At 46.8% G+C, this 18,257-nt stretch overlaps 1 protein-coding gene across 4 annotated transcripts in view; it reads right to left on the reverse strand.

Moving 5' to 3' along the window:
• TRAF6 (TNF receptor associated factor 6) overlaps positions 1–18,257 on the reverse strand; it is a 60,205-nt gene that overhangs the window by 21,011 nt on the left and 20,937 nt on the right. For 3 of the 4 annotated variants that reach the window (XM_068261359.1, XM_068261361.1, XM_068261362.1), the window contains exon 2: positions 13,322–13,655. In XM_068261359.1, coding sequence (XP_068117460.1) covers positions 13,322–13,620 — 299 coding nt within the window. In that variant the 5' untranslated portion in view covers positions 13,621–13,655. The remainder of the gene's footprint in view (positions 1–13,321; positions 13,656–18,257) is intronic. The other variant, XM_068261360.1, reaches the window with a different exon arrangement.

Below are 18,257 nucleotides of genomic sequence, written 5' to 3' on the forward strand. Positions count from 1 at the left end.
AAAAAAGAAGAAAAAGCTACCTATATATATATATATATATATATATATATATATATAAATATATATATAATTAATGAGCATTAGAATGCAGTGTTCTCCCCAGGCTCTTTTAGCCGGGTGCTCCACCCGGCTAGATTTTGTGACCACCCGGCTGTCATCGGCTCACCACCTCACCTATTCCTATGCTGTAAGCACAGTTGCCCTGCATTTTCAACTCGCCCCACCCGGCTACTATTTCATGCCACCCGGCTACTATTTCATGCCACCCGGCTACTATTTCATGCCACCCGGCTGGAAAAAAATTCTGGGGAGAACACTGGAATGGACCAAGACGCCAGGGAAGTATAATATATTCTTCTTTATTGAAGCCAAGATTGGAAAATTAAAAACATCTAAAAACAAGAGCACGCCATATCCATGCCTGTATAAAGCCCCAATGGTAACAATAATATAGTGGCCTAGCAGATACTAAAAAAGCACAACAAAATATATATTCAATAAGACACAGTACTGGCCTGATAGTGTGTTCCCCTCGACACAAAATGTGAAAAATGTCAGCTCAGTGTTGCAAAAATATACCACTGGGTGAAGATAAGACACTGAGTCACACTATGCATGAGGGGAAACACACCAATGTATGAAAGTAAAGACAGTTCTGCTTGTATAAAATCCCTATACTACTCAAAGCTAGAAAAATACTGAATCTGAACTCCAACATTGGCTGTACAGTACATAAAAAGATCATAAAGTGCAAAAACGTGCATGTCAAATGAGAGCAACTTGCCTAATGCTCAATTAAAGTGCTGAGTGCTAATGTTATATATAGAACAGTGTGGAAAAACACATGTAATACCTGTGCTAAATAACAATAAAGGAGGGGTGAAAGTGAAGAGAGGAAGACTGTTAAGCAACGGAGTAATAGAAAATGATTAGACAATATGATGAGAATAGAGTAGGGATGTGCAAGGCTCACTTAAGTAAGAAAATCAAACAGGCATGGAGACGGCTGCGTGGGCGCTCCAGCGCCCGTCCGACTAGTTCTGCCGAAGCTGCTGAAGGGACGAATGTTTGTTGTATTTGGCTCGATTTAAATAGGTCCATAGACGCGGCCGCGTCTCTGACATGACCCCGCGCGCTGTCTTGACGTCAGCGCGCCGGGTCAGCCATGCGTACTAGATTATGCGTTCCATGCGTAATGACGTATGTATGTGTTACGTAAATAAAGACGCATCGCCATCTTGTGGACAGAAATAAGAATACAAGTAAAGAGAATATATAGAATGAGCAAAGATGAAACATATATAGAGAAACTCCATCTTGTGGCCAATATGCTAAAGACACCAACCTTCTCTTTTTACACAGAAAAACCAAAAGGGGAAAGCTAGGACCATATTTCCTTACAACAAAAAACTACATTATCAAGAAAAACTAATAAACATTAGATCCAGAAGTTTTCTTCCTTTTGGAGATGGATACTCAGCGGGGAGTGTTGTTAAACATTGGAGACTTCCAAATTTTCATCCAAAGATAGATCCAACATAAAAACAACATGAGAGGGAAGAATTTCCCCAAACGACCCAGAAAACTAAAAAGGCCAAAGCGTCCTGCATCAGGTCCATTGATACCTCAGGGTGGGGGTCCCCCTAGAGGAGACATTTCAGACTCAAGTGAATTCACAGAATCTGATTATGAGAGCAGTGTATTACAACATCTGGGGAGACTTGAGGATATTCGATTGGATCCACGTCAAGTGGGGAAGAAACATAAAGCAAGTGAAGATGTAACCAGGCTGAGAACCGGCAATGAGGTACTTACAGTCATTAATTTATCTGACACTCCCTTGACAGATGTTGAACTTGACTTACTAAAAAGGGGACTAACCTTTTCTCCGGTCAATAGGTATGACCCTTTTGATATGCTCAAAGACCTTTATTTCTTTTGCAGGAAGCTGGTTCTTAGAAAAATGTACAATACGCAAAACACTTCTGAGCCTTCATTCGAGGAAATGGGTCTTGAAGAACAAGACAAAACATTTTTTTTGGACCTAATGTCCCTATTAGAAGAACAAACCACCCATACAGCGGTGAGTAGCAGCACAAAATTTAGACCGGCCTCCAAATTTCTGCCTTCTTTTAATTCCTGCCCCCAAATACAGGTTTTCTTTGATGTCGTCTCAGCAGATTTACAGAGAATTAACTGTAATAAAACCATAGGGAAGGATAATTTGACTAAACAGGAGAGAAAGGTATTGACAGAACTTAGTAAAAGATCAGACATCCTGATTAAGGAAGCGGATAAGGGGGGCAATGTCGTCATCTGGCCACGAGATCTTTATGAAAAAGAGGCCTATAGGCAAATTAATGACACCAGATTTTATAAAAAACTCACGGGAAATCCTAGAGAGAAATACCAAAGAGAACTAAAAAACTTATTAGATCTAGCATTAGAAGATAAGATTATTACAAAGAAAGAATTTAAATATCTTTGGGTAGAAGATCCAGTAACACCGACATTTTATGTTACCCAAAATCCATAAAAATCGATTACATCCACCGGGAAGGCCAATTATTTCCGGTATGGGAAGTCTTAGTGAAAAATGCTGTGCGTTCATTGATTTTTTCCTGCAACCTCATGTTGTTGCACTCGATTCTTACATTCGTGACTCAACAGATATTATAACCCAACTGACGGATGTTCAGGTGAACTCACAGGACCATTTGGTTACCTGTGATATAGAGAGTCTGTACTCCAACATCTCCCATCACCAAGGTTTGAGAGCGGTTAAGTACTTTTTAGACACAAACTATGGATAATAGGAGAAGAAATCTGTGGTAATTTGATTTACTTGACTTTGTATTGACACACAACTATTTTACCTTTAATGGTACGTATTATCTCCAGGTAAGGGGTGTGGCCAGGGTGGCCAAGTGTGCCCCCTCAGTGGCCAACCTCTTCCTTGGGTGGTGGGAGAGAGAGTGTGTGTGGGCGTCGCCGTTGGAACGATTCCACCCCGCCATTGCGGGGTGGCATCGTTTTATTGACGACGTCCTCATAATATGGCAGGGCAACTCGGAGTTATTAAATGAATTTTTGAAGACTCTCAACAATAATGACTTAAATATCTTTCTCACTTTTAACATCTCTCAGGACAAAGTCAATTTTTTGGACATCACGATTACCAAACAACAGGATGGGCAACTACATACAACTCTTTATCGGAAGGAAACAGCTGTAAATAGTCTTTTACACTACTCGTCGTATCATACACCTACAACTAGACGGAGTATACCCATTGGACAATTCCTAAGAATCAAACGGAACTGTACCACCAGTGAGGAATTTGAAAGGGAAGCAAGTAAGTTGGCAGACAGGTTTAGAGATCGGGGTTATCCTAATAAATACATACGGAGGGTTTGGAGACGAGCTAGATTTTCCCCAAGAGAACAGCTGCTACAGCTATCAAGCAAAAATAAAAATGTAAATATCAATAATACAGTTCGACTAATTACCACCTACAATGAGAAATGGAGTGATATCCATCAAGTCCTTGAAAAAATTGGAATATCTTGTTGAGCGAACCTACAATTAGCCAATTTATTACCTCCAAACCCTCTGTGACTGCAAGAAGGGCCCCCACCCTGAGAGACAAACTTTGTCACAGCCACTATCAAGCCCCACAGAGATCACTGAGTTTGAAGGGTAGTTTTCTATGCGCGGATGTTCTGTTTGTCCACTGATGCCATCCACTAAATTTGTTGTAGACTATAGGGATAACCAGACCATCACCCTGTTAGATTTCATTAATTGCCAAACACCTTGGGTGATATATCTTCTTGAATGCGGGTGTACTAAGAGGTATATAGGACAGACAAAAAATCCGCTTAAACAGAGAATCCAAAAACACCGCTCCACGATCAAACTTGCCCAAAGGGATTACCTGGAAAACAAGACGCTAACCACTGTGGCAGCACACACCCTGACATGTAGGCAAAGTAAGATCGAAAATTGGAAAGTGTATGGACTACAGCGATTACATCCAAACAATAGAGGTGCACAATTGAAGGTAAAAGAGGCGCCCTGGTTGAAATAAAAGCATCTAAAAACAGCTTAAAATCGAGGAAATAATATGAGGTGGCTTACCTCAATAACGAAATCCTTGTATATGACAAAAGATTTTTATTTAGCACAGGCAACGCGTTTCGCGGGTCCAAGCCCGCTTCATCAGGCCAATAAAAGTGCCAAATGAACAAGTCGATATGGCAAAGGGAGCCTCCTTTGCCATATCGACTTGTTCATTTGGCACTTTTATTGGCCTGATGAAGCGGGCTTGGACCCGCGAAACGCGTTGCCTGTGCTAAATAAAAATCTTTTGTCATATACAAGGATTTCGTTATTGAGGTAAGCCACCTCATATTATTTCCTCGATTTTAAGCTGTTTTTAGATGCTTTTATTTCAACCAGGGCGCCTCTTTACCTTCAATTGTGCATAGCTATACCCCCAAACAATCTGTGTTTGAGGGGTGGTGACAGACCACCTGTGGGTGCCCCACAGTGGACACCTGTCCCTACTTTTTCAAGGAGAGCGACCACATCCAGGTCCCGGCTGGGACTACCCCGAGTGGAGTCGGGTTTATGGTCTCCACCTGCTTCCTACGGTTGGTTGCCCTTGCAACCTCCTTTTGTGAGTAGTAATTTATTGAAATTTCTTTTTTCAATTGCATACTAATATACTACACTATTGGGCTCCCGTATTTGTCTCCTATATTTTTTTCCCTGCAAGGTGCTGAGACACCCCCACTACACTACAAACAATAGAGGTGGTAATCACACGATCAAACTGCTACAGTGGGAATTACGCTGGATTCATAGACTAGGTACGAAAGCCCCTTATGGGTTTAATGAGGATTTCAACCTGGGGTGTTACCTGCCACAATAATAGTTTTTTCCTTCACCACAACATCGGTGCTGCATGTGATCTTTTTCTTACTTCTCTCCCTTCTACAATTCCACTTAATGTTTTTCGACAGCTCAAGGTAAGGGAGCTAGACTCTTGTCTTAACATCTACGGCTTTGAGGTAGGAAAGCTGGACTAATTGTATAATAAACCTTTGTTTCTCTACTTAGGCTTTCCTTGTGTTTTATATTTTTAGACTAATATCTTGCTCCATTTTGTGAGTAGATGGAGAATTGTATGGCCCTCATTACAATTTATTGTATTCACGCATGGTCTATGTCCTCAAACAACATCTCTTACATAATACCAATAGCTCTCTTCACTATATAAGTAGATGGAGCTGTACATGCTTTTTCACCTTTAGTTGGATTTGGGTGGAGTGACTTCCCTTGGTTTGGTGGCAACAAACTCCTTTTTTCTCCTTTAAACATACTGAATTTATACCTTTTGTATGCTTTTAATTAGGAGACGCTTGGGTCTTTGGTTGGATCTATCTTTGGATGAAAATTTGGAAGTCTCCAATGTTTAACAACACTCCCCGCTGAGTATCCATCTCCAAAAGGAAGAAAACTTCTGGATCTAATGTTTATTAATTTTTCTTGATAATGTAGTTTTTTGTTGTAAGGAAATATGGTCCTAGCTTTCCCCTTTTGGTTTTTCTGTGTAAAAAGAGAAGGTTGGTGTCTTTAGCATATTGGCCACAAGATGGAGTTTCTCTATATATGTTTCATCTTTGCTCATTCTATATATTCTCTTTACTTGTATTCTTATTTCTGTCCACAAGATGGCGATGCGTCTTTATTTACGTAACACATACATACGTCATTACGCATGGAACGCATAATCTAGTACGCATGGCTGACCCGGCGCGCTGACGTCAAGATCATGTCAGAGACGCGGCCGCGTCTATGGACCTATTTAAATCGAGCCAAATACAACAAACATTCGTCCCTTCAGCAGCTTCGGCAGAACTAGTCGGACGGGCGCTGGAGCGCCCACGCAGCCGTCTCCATGCCTGTTTGATTTTCTTACTTAGGTGAGCCTTGCACATCCCTACTCTATTCTCATCATATTGTCTAATCATTTTCTATTACTCCGTTGCTTAACAGTCTTCCTCTCTTCACTTTCACCCCTCCTTTTTTGTTATTTAGCACAGGTATTACATGTGTTTTTCCACATTGTTCTATATATAACATTAGCACTCAGCACTTTAATTGAGCATTAGGCAAGTTGCTCTCATTTGACATGCACGTTTTTGCACTTTATGATCTTCTTATGTACTGTACAGCCAATGTTGGAGTTCAGATTCAGTATTTTTCTAGCTTTGAGTAGTATAGGGATTTTATACAAGCAGAACTGTCTTTACTTTCATACATTGGTGTGTTTCCCCTCATGCATAGTGTGACTCAGTGTCTTATCTTCACCCATTGGTATATTTTTTGCAACACTGAGCTGACATTTTTCACATTTTGTGTCGAGGGGAACACACTATCAGGCCAGTACTGTGTCTTATTGAATATATATTGTGTTGTGCTTTTTAGTATCTGCTAGGCCACTATATTATTGTTACCATTGGGGCTTTATACAGGCATGGATATGGCGTGCTCTTGTTTTTAGATGTTTTTAATTTTCCAATCTTGGCTTCAATAAAGAAGAATATATTATACTTCCCTGGCGTCTTGGTCCATTCTAATGCTCATTAATTATATATATATATATATGGGTAGCTTTTTCTTCTTTTTTGTGTCTATGTCTGAGTTTGGGTCGGTGACCCTCTTCCCCCATCTGTTACACGCTAAAAGCAATATTAATTGCACTATTATGCATGCTTGCTTTTTTCCTTGTTTTAAATTAGCAACGAGGTTCACACACAGGAAACTGTCAGGACCATGGTCATGACATCACACTGTGGGAACGGTTTGCACCACAATATCAGCCATACATACCCCTCTGATGATCTATTAGACCATACATGTCAAACTCCGGCCCACGGGCCGAATCTGGCCCTCAGAGCCATTAAATTTGGCCCCCAAGTGGTTTCCGCACTTTGCATTATGTTTGGCTCTTTCAAGAGCACCAGGAGAGCTATATTGGAGGTGAAAACCTAGATCACCAGGGAAGCCCTTTGGGGAGGTAGCGGCAAAGCACCAAACACTAGTGAACTGTATAGGGGAGGGTGGGGGCCACTAGACACCAGGGAACTGTATAGGAGAGGGAGTCACTAGACACCAGGGAACTGTATAGGGGTGGGAGCCACTAGACACCAGGGAACTGTATAGGAGAGGGAGGAGGACCACTAGACAAGGGGGAACTGTATAGGAGAGGGTGGGGGCCACTAGACACCTGGGAACTGTATAGGGGAGGGAGGGGCCAGCAGACACCACAGAACTGTATAGGAGAGGGAGGGGACCACTAGACACCAGGGAACTGTATAGGAGAGGGAGGGGACCACTAGACATCAGTGAACTGTATAGGGGAGGGTGAGGGCCACTAGACACCAGGGAACTGTATAGGAGAGGGAGGGGACCACTAGACACCAGGGAGCTGTATAGGGGAGGGAGGGGGAGCACTAGACACCAGGGAACTGTATAGGAGAGGGAGGGGGCCACTAGACACCAGGGAGCTGTATAGGGGAGGGAGGGGGCCACTAGACACCAGGGAACTGTATAGGAGAGGGAGGGGGCCACTAGACACCAGGGAGCTGTATAGGGGAGGGTGGGGGCCACTAGACACCAGGGAACTGTATAGGAGAGGGAGGAGGACCACTAGACAAGGGGGGACTGTATAGTGGAGGGAGTGGAGCCACTAGACACCAGGGAACTTTGTAAGGGAGGAAGGTGGCCAGTAGACATTGAGGTTGGCCCGCAACTAGGTACCAGTGTTCAATTTCGCCCCATTTTGTAATGGAGTTTGACGCCCCTGTATTAGACAAAAGGTAAAAGATTTCTCAAGGGAAAGTGGGTATCAGCTACTGATTGGGATGAATTGCCCACCAGACCGACCATCAGACAGAACTCTCTCTGATCGAATCTGATTAGAGGGATCTCTTGCTGCCCACACACTGCGCTTTTCAATAGATTTCAGCAAGAGGTCTACAGTAAATCGTCTTAGCATTGCCGCCTGCCGGGCCGCTCCTCCGTGTAATGTGTGTTCCCCCCCCCCGGGCCTGTGGTGTAGGCCCACCTGTCCCTATGGCTCGACTCCTCACCGTGAGCGCCTGTACCATGTGACCCTGCCGCACATAGTGATGTCACTACATACAGTGGCGTCACATGGTACTGGCGCTCACAGTGACAATTCAAAAAGACACCAGACACAGGAGGAGGCCAAGAGTCATACAGGCATGATAGGTGAGCCTGCAGCACTCACCACGGGAGGGTACACAGGGACCTGGGGGCGGGGCTCCAGACCAGCCAGGGGTCCGTCAGTCCCTAGGAAATTGAATGCTGTTACTGACACGCAGCCATTGCGACTGACATCGCTGGGCGGATCAGTCAAAACCAGTCTGCCGACAGCTTGTACACACGTGCTACTAATGACCGCCCCGCTGGAGAGTCTGACGGACCAGTCGTTTGTAAAAATACGGCGAGTGTACACGCCTTTAACCAGTTCCATACCCTGGGGTTTTCCCCCTAAAAAACCCAAGCAATTTTCTACATTTCACAGGTCTCCCATTCATTAGCCAATAACTTTAGCAGTACTTATCACAAATAAATAATCTATACCTTGTTTTTTTTTTGCCACCAATTAGGCTTTCTCTGGGTGGTACTTTTTGCTAAGTATTATTTTACTTTGAATGCATTTTAAAGGAAAGAAGGAGAAAAAAAATGAAAAAAGTCATTATTTCTCAGTTTTCAGGCATTACCGTTTAAAAATAAAAAGTATTACTGTAGATCAAGCCCACATATTTTATTAGTCCATATGTCCTGTTTATTTCAACATTTAAATTATCTTCCTAGTACAATGTATGGCGACAATATAATATTTGTCAATAAAGGTGTATTTTTCCCATTTTTTTGCTTTGTACTTTACAAGCAATTACAAGCCGTATTCGCCAAAATAACAGTAATATACCCTCACGGCATACAAATCTAAACTGCTTAGTCCATTTATTAGCCCCACCCCCGTAGTTAGCAAGATGTGCCCCTTTATTACCCTCCACCCCCCATAGATAGCCAGGTGTGCACCTTTATTCCCCCCCACCCCTCATAGATAGCCCGGTGTGCCCCTTTATCTTCCCCCCCATTATAGATTGCCAGATGTGCCCCTTATTAGCCCCTCCACCATAAAAATACCAGATGTGACCCTTTATTAGCCAGATTCGCCCCTTTGTCCCCCTACCCCCATTGATAGCCAGGTTTGCCCCTTTGTTCTTCTCCTCCAATAGGTAATCAGATGTACCCTCTATTCCACCTCCCCCCCATGGATAGCCAAGTGCCCCCCTTTATCCCCCCAGTATAGCCAGATGTGCCCCTTATCAGCTCCTCCCCCAGTATAAAAGATATAGATGCGCCCCCTTGACCCCCCCATAGATTGCCAGGTGTGCTGCTGTATTCCCCCCCCCCCCTCCCCATAGATAATTAGATCTGTCGTTTTGTCATTGCCCCCCCCCCCCCCCCCATATATATATAGCCTCTTTGCCCCCATAGATAGCCGAGTGTGCCCCTTTGCCCCACTCCCCATAGATGGCCAGGTGTGTACTGCCCCCTCTCCCCCTTAGATAGTCCCCAGATAGCAATTATGCCCCCCTCACCTCCATGCTGCGATCGGGCAAGCAGCATGGAGGATTAGCATGTAAACATACCTCACCTCGTTCCAGCGCGATCAGCCTCCCCTCCGTGCATCACCGCTGCCTGTGTCATTATGCCGAACGGATCAGGTCCCGGCTTGATGACGTCATCAAGCCGGGACCTGATCCGTTCGGCATAATGACACAGGCAGCGGTGATGCACGGAGGGGAGGCTGATCGCGCTGGAACGAGGTGAGGTATGTTTACATGCTAATCCTCCATGCTGCTTGCCCGATCGCAGCATGGGAGGAGCGTTGTTAGAAAAATTACAGGGGAATCGGGCAGGGGGTTGGAGGATCGGACCCCCGGGTGGGCACCCTTAATTAGTGTAGTTAGAGGGAGGGGGGTTAATGAGCTCAGACGTGTGCTAGCACGCGTACTGTGCTCCTTAAAGGGAACTGACGTATAATCACGTCATGTGGCTTTCAAGAGCCACTTACAATGACGTGATTATACTGTATGTGGGATGCGAAGTGGTTAAAGGAGTTATCAGGGAAATTATACAAAATGAGCTTTACTCACCTGGGGCTTTCTCCAGCCCCTTGCAGCCGACTGTCCCATGCCGACCACTGTGCTCTGCCACCCCGGTCTCCGTGCACGGTGCGGAGGCCGACCCCGAGGTCGTCCTCACTGCGCCTGCGCGAACCGCCGCTGTCAATCAAGCCCACATTGTATGCGGCTTACTGCACAGGTGCAGTAGTTTTGCGCCTGCGCAGTAAGCTGCGCACAACGTGGGTTTGATTGACAACGGCAGTTCGCGCAGGCGCAGTGAGGACGACCTCGCGGTCGGCCTCTGCACCGTGCACGGAGACCGGGATGGCAGAGCAGAGCGGTCGGCGTGGGACAGTCGGTTGCAAGGGGCTGGAGAAAGCCCCAGGTGAGTAAAGCTCATTTTGTATAATTTCCCTGATAACTCCTTAAGGTGAAAAATATGGTAAGTAGCCTTTGTGAATCAACCGCCATATCTGTGAAAGTCTGATGGAAAAACACAGCAGACAGATTCACTACGGAAACAATGTCACATGTGTGCTAGGTGAGTCGGGGGAGGAGCCTAACAGTTTATTGGTGAGTAAAGTTAGCCGGTGCGTTTCCGGCACATTTCCTGCGTGTCTCATAAAAGCCTCGCCCAGCGGCGCTCAGAATCACGCAGAAAGGTCGATGACACACGACCATAAAAATCACCAGACCTGGCATGAAACCAACATTCCTCTACCGCATCAAAGCACAATATCCAAAAATAGTCACCCCTCTCAGTGTACAGGTTTACAGCCCATTTACAGTACAACCACTTTTTTTTATGCGATTATTATAGATCGTATTGTATGAAAACGGAGAAGCTGCTGAGTCCAGTTTATCCCAAACAATTGAATTGTCATTGGTTCTTTAAAGTGGACCTGAACTCAGAACTTCCTCCCTGCTCTAAAAGATAAGCAACAGCATAATAACATTTAAATAAAACATTTGTTACAGCTGATACAAATTCTGCAATAAATCTGCAGTGTGTATACTTCCTGCTTTCATGGAAGCAGACATAGGGTTAACATCCTCTATTTACAAATTAGCTGTTCTGCCGAGGCAGCCAACTGACACAGCTGAGAGATCAAATTACACTGGTGATTAGTAACAGATGAGGTGGAATTAGACAGGCTAAACTCTCTAAATACATACAGGGTGCATTTCTCTGTTTTCCCTCTGTCCTGTGCAAGAGTTCAGGTCCACCTTAAAGGGGCACTATGGCGGAGAACTGTAACGCTTAAAATTCTTATTTACAAGTACATTTAGGATGTACATTTGTCCCAGGGTGAATGCACCGCAGCTTTTACTTTTGTTATTCTAATAAAGCAACTATGAACCCCTTACTGGCAGGTTTTGAACTGGTACATCCCCTCATGAGGGATTCTCAGGATTTTTTTTTAGAAGCCCTTCTTTAAAAAAAAATCTTTCCTCTCCCTGATTTACATTCTGAAATTTATCACAGATGGTGACATCTTTACTGCTGGCAGATGCAGCTCTTTTGAATACTAGTTTACTGAAAGTTCTAAAGCCAGTACAAAATATACCTCGCCTCCCAGGGGGAAATTCACCATAAAAGTGGGTATCCTGAATAATTTACTGTATTCTACTAGAGGTTATTCCAGCGCTGTCCTCCAGTAAAGCAAACTTCCCAACTAATTCCGGGTAGTTCTGGAAGTGTTGTTTGACCAAGCAGGTCAAGCTTTACCGGCGGCGAGCGGTGGAACGGCTGCACGGAGGTGAGGAAAGGCTCTAATACTATCCAGGGTTTTCCCTGGACTCAGGGTAAAGGACAACTGTAACAAGAGGATGTGGAGGCTGCCATATTTATTTCCTTTTAAGCAATACCAGTTTCCTGGCTGTCCAGCTGATCCTCTGCCTCTAATACTTTCAGCCATAAGGTACGTACACACGCACTACAAAAGGAAACGGCAGGTCCGCCGGACCCTCCCGCTGGTCGGTCTTTAGCCGACATTATGCGCTGAGTGGGTCATTCAGAAAAAGCCTTATCAGTCCGCAGACAGCGCGAATACATGCGCATACTGTCAACTAAAGACCGCCCAGCGGGAGGGTCCGGCGGACCCGTCGTTCCTTTTGTAGTGCGTGTGTATGCACCTATAGACCCGGAACAAGCATGCAGCAGGTCAGGAGTTTCTAACATTGTTGTCAGAAATGACAAGATTAGCTGCATGCTTGTTTCTGGTGTAATTCAGTTCACTACTGCAGCCAAATAGATCAGCAGGATGCCAGGCAACTGGTATTGTTTAAGAGGAAATAAATATGGCAGGCTCCATATTCTTCACACTGCAGTTGTCCTTTAAAGGGAAGATCCATGCATGATATAAAAAACAAACTGCACTTACCTGGGGCTTCTTCCAGCTCCTGGCAGTCAATCGGTGCCCTCGGCGCAGCTCCTCTCCCTCCCGGCGTCCAGCGGTGAAGAAGCAGACCTCGCCAGGTCGGCTTCTGTGCGCTCCACGGCGGGGCGGTCACATGGTGTAGGGACGTCATCGGGTCTCTACTGCGCAGGTCCAGTAGTTCTGCGCCTGCGCAGTAGAGACCAGACGACGTCACACCACGTGACCCGCGTCGTGGAGCGCACAGAAGCCAACATGGCGAGGTCGGCTTCTTCACCGCTGGACGCCGGGAGGGAGAGGAGCTGCGCCGAGGGCACCGATCGACTGCCAGGAGCTGGAAGAAGCCCCAGGTAAGTGCAGTTTGTTTTTTATATCATGCACGGATCTTCCCTTTAAGTATTAAACCTGAAGTGAGAATCTCCCATTCAAAATCTCAAGTACAGAGGGAGTGATCGGCAGGATGAGAAGTAGATGACAGATTTCAGGCTACAGGCTGTACAGCAGGCAGGCTGATCTATCGTTCACAGGGGGAGTGATTCACAGGATGAGAGGTAGATGACAGATTTCAGGCTACAGGCTGTACAGCAGGCAGGCTGATCTATCGAGCATAGAGGGAGTGATTGGCAGATTTCAGGCTACAGGCTGTAGAGCAGGCAGGTCTATCGAGCACAGAGGGAGTGATTTGGCAGGATGACAAGCAGATCATACCTGATAGATTTCAGGATACAGGCTTTACAGAAGCGATGGCCACACGGGGTCTGCAGAGGATCTCGGAGCGCCATCAGACAGATCGGACACTCGTATTTGCTCTCCAGTGGAGGGTCAAACTCGACATCGTAGCCCTGCGTCTCCTCTATACCCAGACTGGAGGGGTTCCCACTGGGGGTCTCCACTGAGGGGCTGACGACGTCGTCCTTGGAGTTCATGCAGCACGCGGCCATGGCCCCGCAGCAGGCGTCGTCCGAATCTGGAGCCTCAAAGCTGGTCCTGGAGTTGACTAGACTCATAGTAACAGGAGGGGTGGGGGTCTTACAACCATCTGCTAAGAAACACATTAGCAAAAATGAATACAGAGACAATTCTACAAAGGAATACTAACACCAACATTATCCTAAAATGACTGATAAACTGCATACTGTATATACTCAGCATAAAACATGTGCTGTAAAGTTACCCCCTCGGCTTATATGTGAGTCAGTGGAGCAGAATGGATGGTGGAGCAGGTTTTGTTACTGGCAGAGGAGTGTAAGGATCGTGCACTGGTGATCCTGCTCTTGCCAGCTGGCTCCCTGCTGTGTCTGTGCCCCCCCATCCCCTGCAGCATGGTGTGCAGTGTGCGCTGCTCAAGGCTACCTTTGTCCCCCGGCTTGTGGAGCGGAGTGTGCAAGCAACGTGTCAGCTGTGCAATGATCGGGTGTTCTTCCTGTGTAGCAATCGCTGTGCCTCATATCTATGATGCCATCTAGTGGCGTCTTGAGACACAGCTGTGTCTTCCTTGAGGCACATCTGGCTATGGGGAGAGGGGCTGACTTGTACTGGGGGCACATCAGGCTACTGTGGAGGAGGCTGTATTGGGGAGGGGGCTTATACGCGAGTCAATCACTTTTTCCTGGTTTCTGAGGGAAAAGTGGGTATTTCGGCTTATACGCGGGTTGGCTTATATGCGACTATATACAGTACTTAGATAAAGTACAAGTTTCCCTTCTATTTATGCAGATTTGTAGCAGCTCTGACATCACCAGAGACACATTATTCCATGCAATCAGCAGAGTGAAGAGAGGAGGGTTGTGTAGGAACTATAAGGCTGGTTATCAAATCGCCAGGCATGTCTGGGGTGGAGGGAGGGAATTTTAACTAAACTATAAGGCAAGAGCAAAAGCAGGCCCACAAGTTGAGGAGAAGCTTTCTACAAATTGTTCCCTTTATGCATCATGGGGAGTTGTCAAGGGTTCCTTTATTTTTCAGCATGCTCGATAAACTGCCAGAATAGTGCGCAGCAACACTGCATTTTACTTTGAGATGCAGATCCTCTATGGATGTGTACTTACTATGTGCATTTTATATGTTACAGTTTACAAGTTATCATTGCTCTTTGCCCCTTTAACCCTCCTGGCGGTCTAAACCGCCAGGGGGCAGCACAGCAGTTTTTTTTTCATTTATTTTTTTAATCATGTAGCGAGCCTAGGGCGGCGAATCGGCGGGTAGCGGCGGTGGTCGGAGTGCACACGCAGCTAGCAAAGTGCTTGCTGCGTGTAGCAAAAATAATTATGCAAATCGGCCCAGCAGGGCCTGAGAAATCCTCTTGCGTGGCTTACCCCGAACGTAGGGTTAACATGGAATTTCCAGCTATTAACCTTCCTGGCGGTAAGCCCGAACTGAGTTCGGGCTATGCCGCCGGAAGGCACCGCTCAGGCCCCGCTGGGCCGATTTGCATAATTTTTTTTTTGCTGCACGCAGCTAGCACTTTGCTAGCTGCGTGCAGTGCCCGATCGCCGCCGCTACCCGCCGATCCGCCGCAATTCCTCTCGCCGCGGCCGCCCCCCCCCCCCAGACCCCGTGCGCTGCCTGGCCAATCAGTGCCAGGCAGCGCTATGGGGCAGATCGGAGTCCCCTCTGACGTCACGACGTCGATGACGTCGGTGACGTCATCCCGCCCGTCGCCATGGCGACGGGGGAAGCCCTCCAGGAGATCCCGTTCTTTGAACGGGATCTCCGGATCTCCGATCGCCGGCGGCGATCGGAGGGGCTGGGGGGATGCCGCTGAGCAGCGGCTATCATGTAGCGAGACTTTGTCTCGCTACATGAAAAAAAAAAAAAAAAAAAATTTTAAAAAAAGATTTGCTGCCCCCTGGCGATTTTTTTGCAAACCGCCAGGAGGGTTAAAGGGAACCTGAGCTGAGAGGGATATGGAAGCTGCCATATTTATTTCCTTTTAAACAATGCAAGTTGCCTGGCTGTCCTCCTGATCCTCTGCTTCTAAGGCCCCATTCACACGGACGATTGCAAAACGCTAGAGATTATCGCTAGCGTTTTGCTCAGGCAATTTTTTTTTTCGCGATAGACACCAAAAATAAATATCAGTACATTTTTGCGAGATCGCAATTTGCTTTTTAAATAGATTGCAAATCGCTCTGAAATCGTGAAAAAAAATACTGCATGAAGCGCATTAACGTTTACCGCAAATTGCTGGCGACCGCGGAAGCGAGATCCCTGCCATATAGTTTACATTGCGCTAGCCCTTTAAAAAGCACCAGTGATCGCTGAGGATTAGCGGTAAATGGGCGTGTAAATGGGCCCTAAAGGTTCGTACACACCCCCTGGGCGACATGGCTGGGCTGGCCTGCAGAGATGTGGAGTCAGCTGTGTAGCTGACATGGCTCTGTTAATATGCGGGAGGCGGAGAGACAATGGAGCGGATGTGACGTGAATCGGTGGGTGGGTGAGCGGTGTGCACGAAGGAGTAGGCCGTCGCTCAGCAAAGCAGAGCAGCAGATGGAGGCCTCTGTACACACTCCTGACTATCGGCTGAGGCGGTAGTCATCGGCCACCTCCGCCAACTTTAGTCATTTGTGTGTACAAGGCTTAAAGAGAACCTGTAACAAAAAAAAAAGTTCCCCTGGGGGGTTACTCACCTCGGGAGGGGGAAGCCTCAGGGTCCCAATGAGGCTTCCCCCTCCCCTGTAGCTGCAGGCAGTCCAGCGCTGGCTCCACCGAAGTCTCCGGCAATCCTGGCTCGACAAGCTGACAAGGTGTGATATATTTACCTTCCGTGGCTCCAGCGGGGGCGCTGTTGTGGCTCTCAGCACGGAGATAGGCAGAAATAGCCTATCTCTGCTGGGTCCGCTCTACTGCGCAGGTGCAGGAGACTTGCGCCTACGCAGTAGAGTGGCCCGACAGCGATCGGCTATTTCCACCTATCTCTGAGTGGAGAGCAGGTACTGCGCCTGCGCTGGAGCCGGGAAGGTAAATATTTACATCGCCGCCATTCCGGAAGGATTTTCGCCGCCGCCGTGGGACCGAGGAGGACGGCGGAAGCCTCAATAAGATCCGGAGGCTTCCCCCACCCCAGGTGATTACCCCCCAGGGGAACTTTTTCTCATTACAGGTTTTCTTTAATGCTTTTACCTATAGATCCTGAGCGAGCAAGCATGCAGATCAAGTGCTCTGACTGATATCTGGCTGGATTAGCTGCATGCTTGTTTCAGGTGTGTGATTCAGCCACTACTGCAGCCAAAGAGGTCAGCAGGACTGCCAGGCAACTGGTATTGTTTAAAAGTAGCCTTGCTCTCCACGGATAATTCACGAGTAACCACGGTCGCTACTCGTGATTCAAATTAGCTCTAATTGCCGCAGCTGAGCGGTTAGATGTGGCGGGGTTAATTACCCAGAACGCCGCCCAGCGTTTCAGAGGTGCAAGCGTCTGAATGGACACGTTGCCAGCCTCGCTATGGAGCAATGAGGAAGTGCTCCATAGTGAGGCTTGCAGCGCGTCCATTCAGACGCTTGCACCTCTGAAACGCTGGGCAGAGAGATGCATTCTGGGTAATTAACCCCGCCGCATCTAGCCGCGGCAATTAGAGCTAATTTGAATGACAAGTAAACACCGTGGTTACTGGTGATTTATCCGTGGAGAGCAAGGCTTGTAAAAAGGCAATAAATATAGCAGCCTCTGGCCCTGGTCACCCCTGATTAGTCAGCTTTCCATCCAAGTGACGAGCCAATGGGAAGGAGTGGGAGGAGCCAGGCAAAGTTTGAGATTCAAAAGGAAAGCTGCCATGAACATTACCGTGCGCTGGTCACACTGCGCATACAGGCACCGCTAGGTGCCAACGCTACCGAGACGACAGCACAAGTCAAAGGTCACTGGGTCACTGTCCAAACATAATAACTATGATGTCACCAAAGGAAACACACACACGCAAACATACAGAAAAAAACACAACAAATATGTCAACACAATTTTTAAAGCATGGAAAGTTACTACAAACGACCAGGAAGTAAGGGACAACACAAATGGACTTTTCATACTGCTGAAAGTTATTGCCGAGAATAACCGAGAATAGCACTGAAACGATCCGTGTGCAGAGGCAGTGGTGTTAGTAGCAGTAGGGGCTGGGTAGTGTACTGGTTAAGCCTCTGATACAGGAGACCTGGGCTTGAATCTTGCCTCTTCCTGATCAGTAAGCAAGCACCTATTCAGTAAGGAGTCCTTGGACTAGACTCCTTATTGCTACTGCCCATAGAGTGGATATGGCTGCAGCTGAAGTGCTTTGAGTCCACCAGGGGAAAAGCTCAACATAAATGTTATTTGTCTTGTCTCGTGTGTTGCTAGTAGTATTAGTAGCAGTGTTTTTTAGCTGGGTGCTCCACCCGGATAATTCTGGTGAGCACCCGGCTGTCATCAGTTCGCCTCCTTATATGCTGTAAGCAGAATTTTTTTATTTTACTAATCCCCTCCTCCCTCAGCCACCCAATCAGTGCGATCGGCTGTCACAGCCTTCAGCCTATGACAGCAGATCGGCACGGCTGTCCCCGGTACAGCACTGTCGTGGAACGCAACGCTGTACACAGTAAATAGATGGGGCTTTTGCCGTCTAATAGTCTCCTAAAGCGCCCACAGGACCTTACGACCGATCGGCGTTAG

Source organism: Hyperolius riggenbachi, chromosome 11 (assembly GCF_040937935.1).
Source record: "Hyperolius riggenbachi isolate aHypRig1 chromosome 11, aHypRig1.pri, whole genome shotgun sequence".
In the NCBI taxonomy this organism is placed as follows: Eukaryota; Metazoa; Chordata; class Amphibia; order Anura; family Hyperoliidae; genus Hyperolius; species Hyperolius riggenbachi.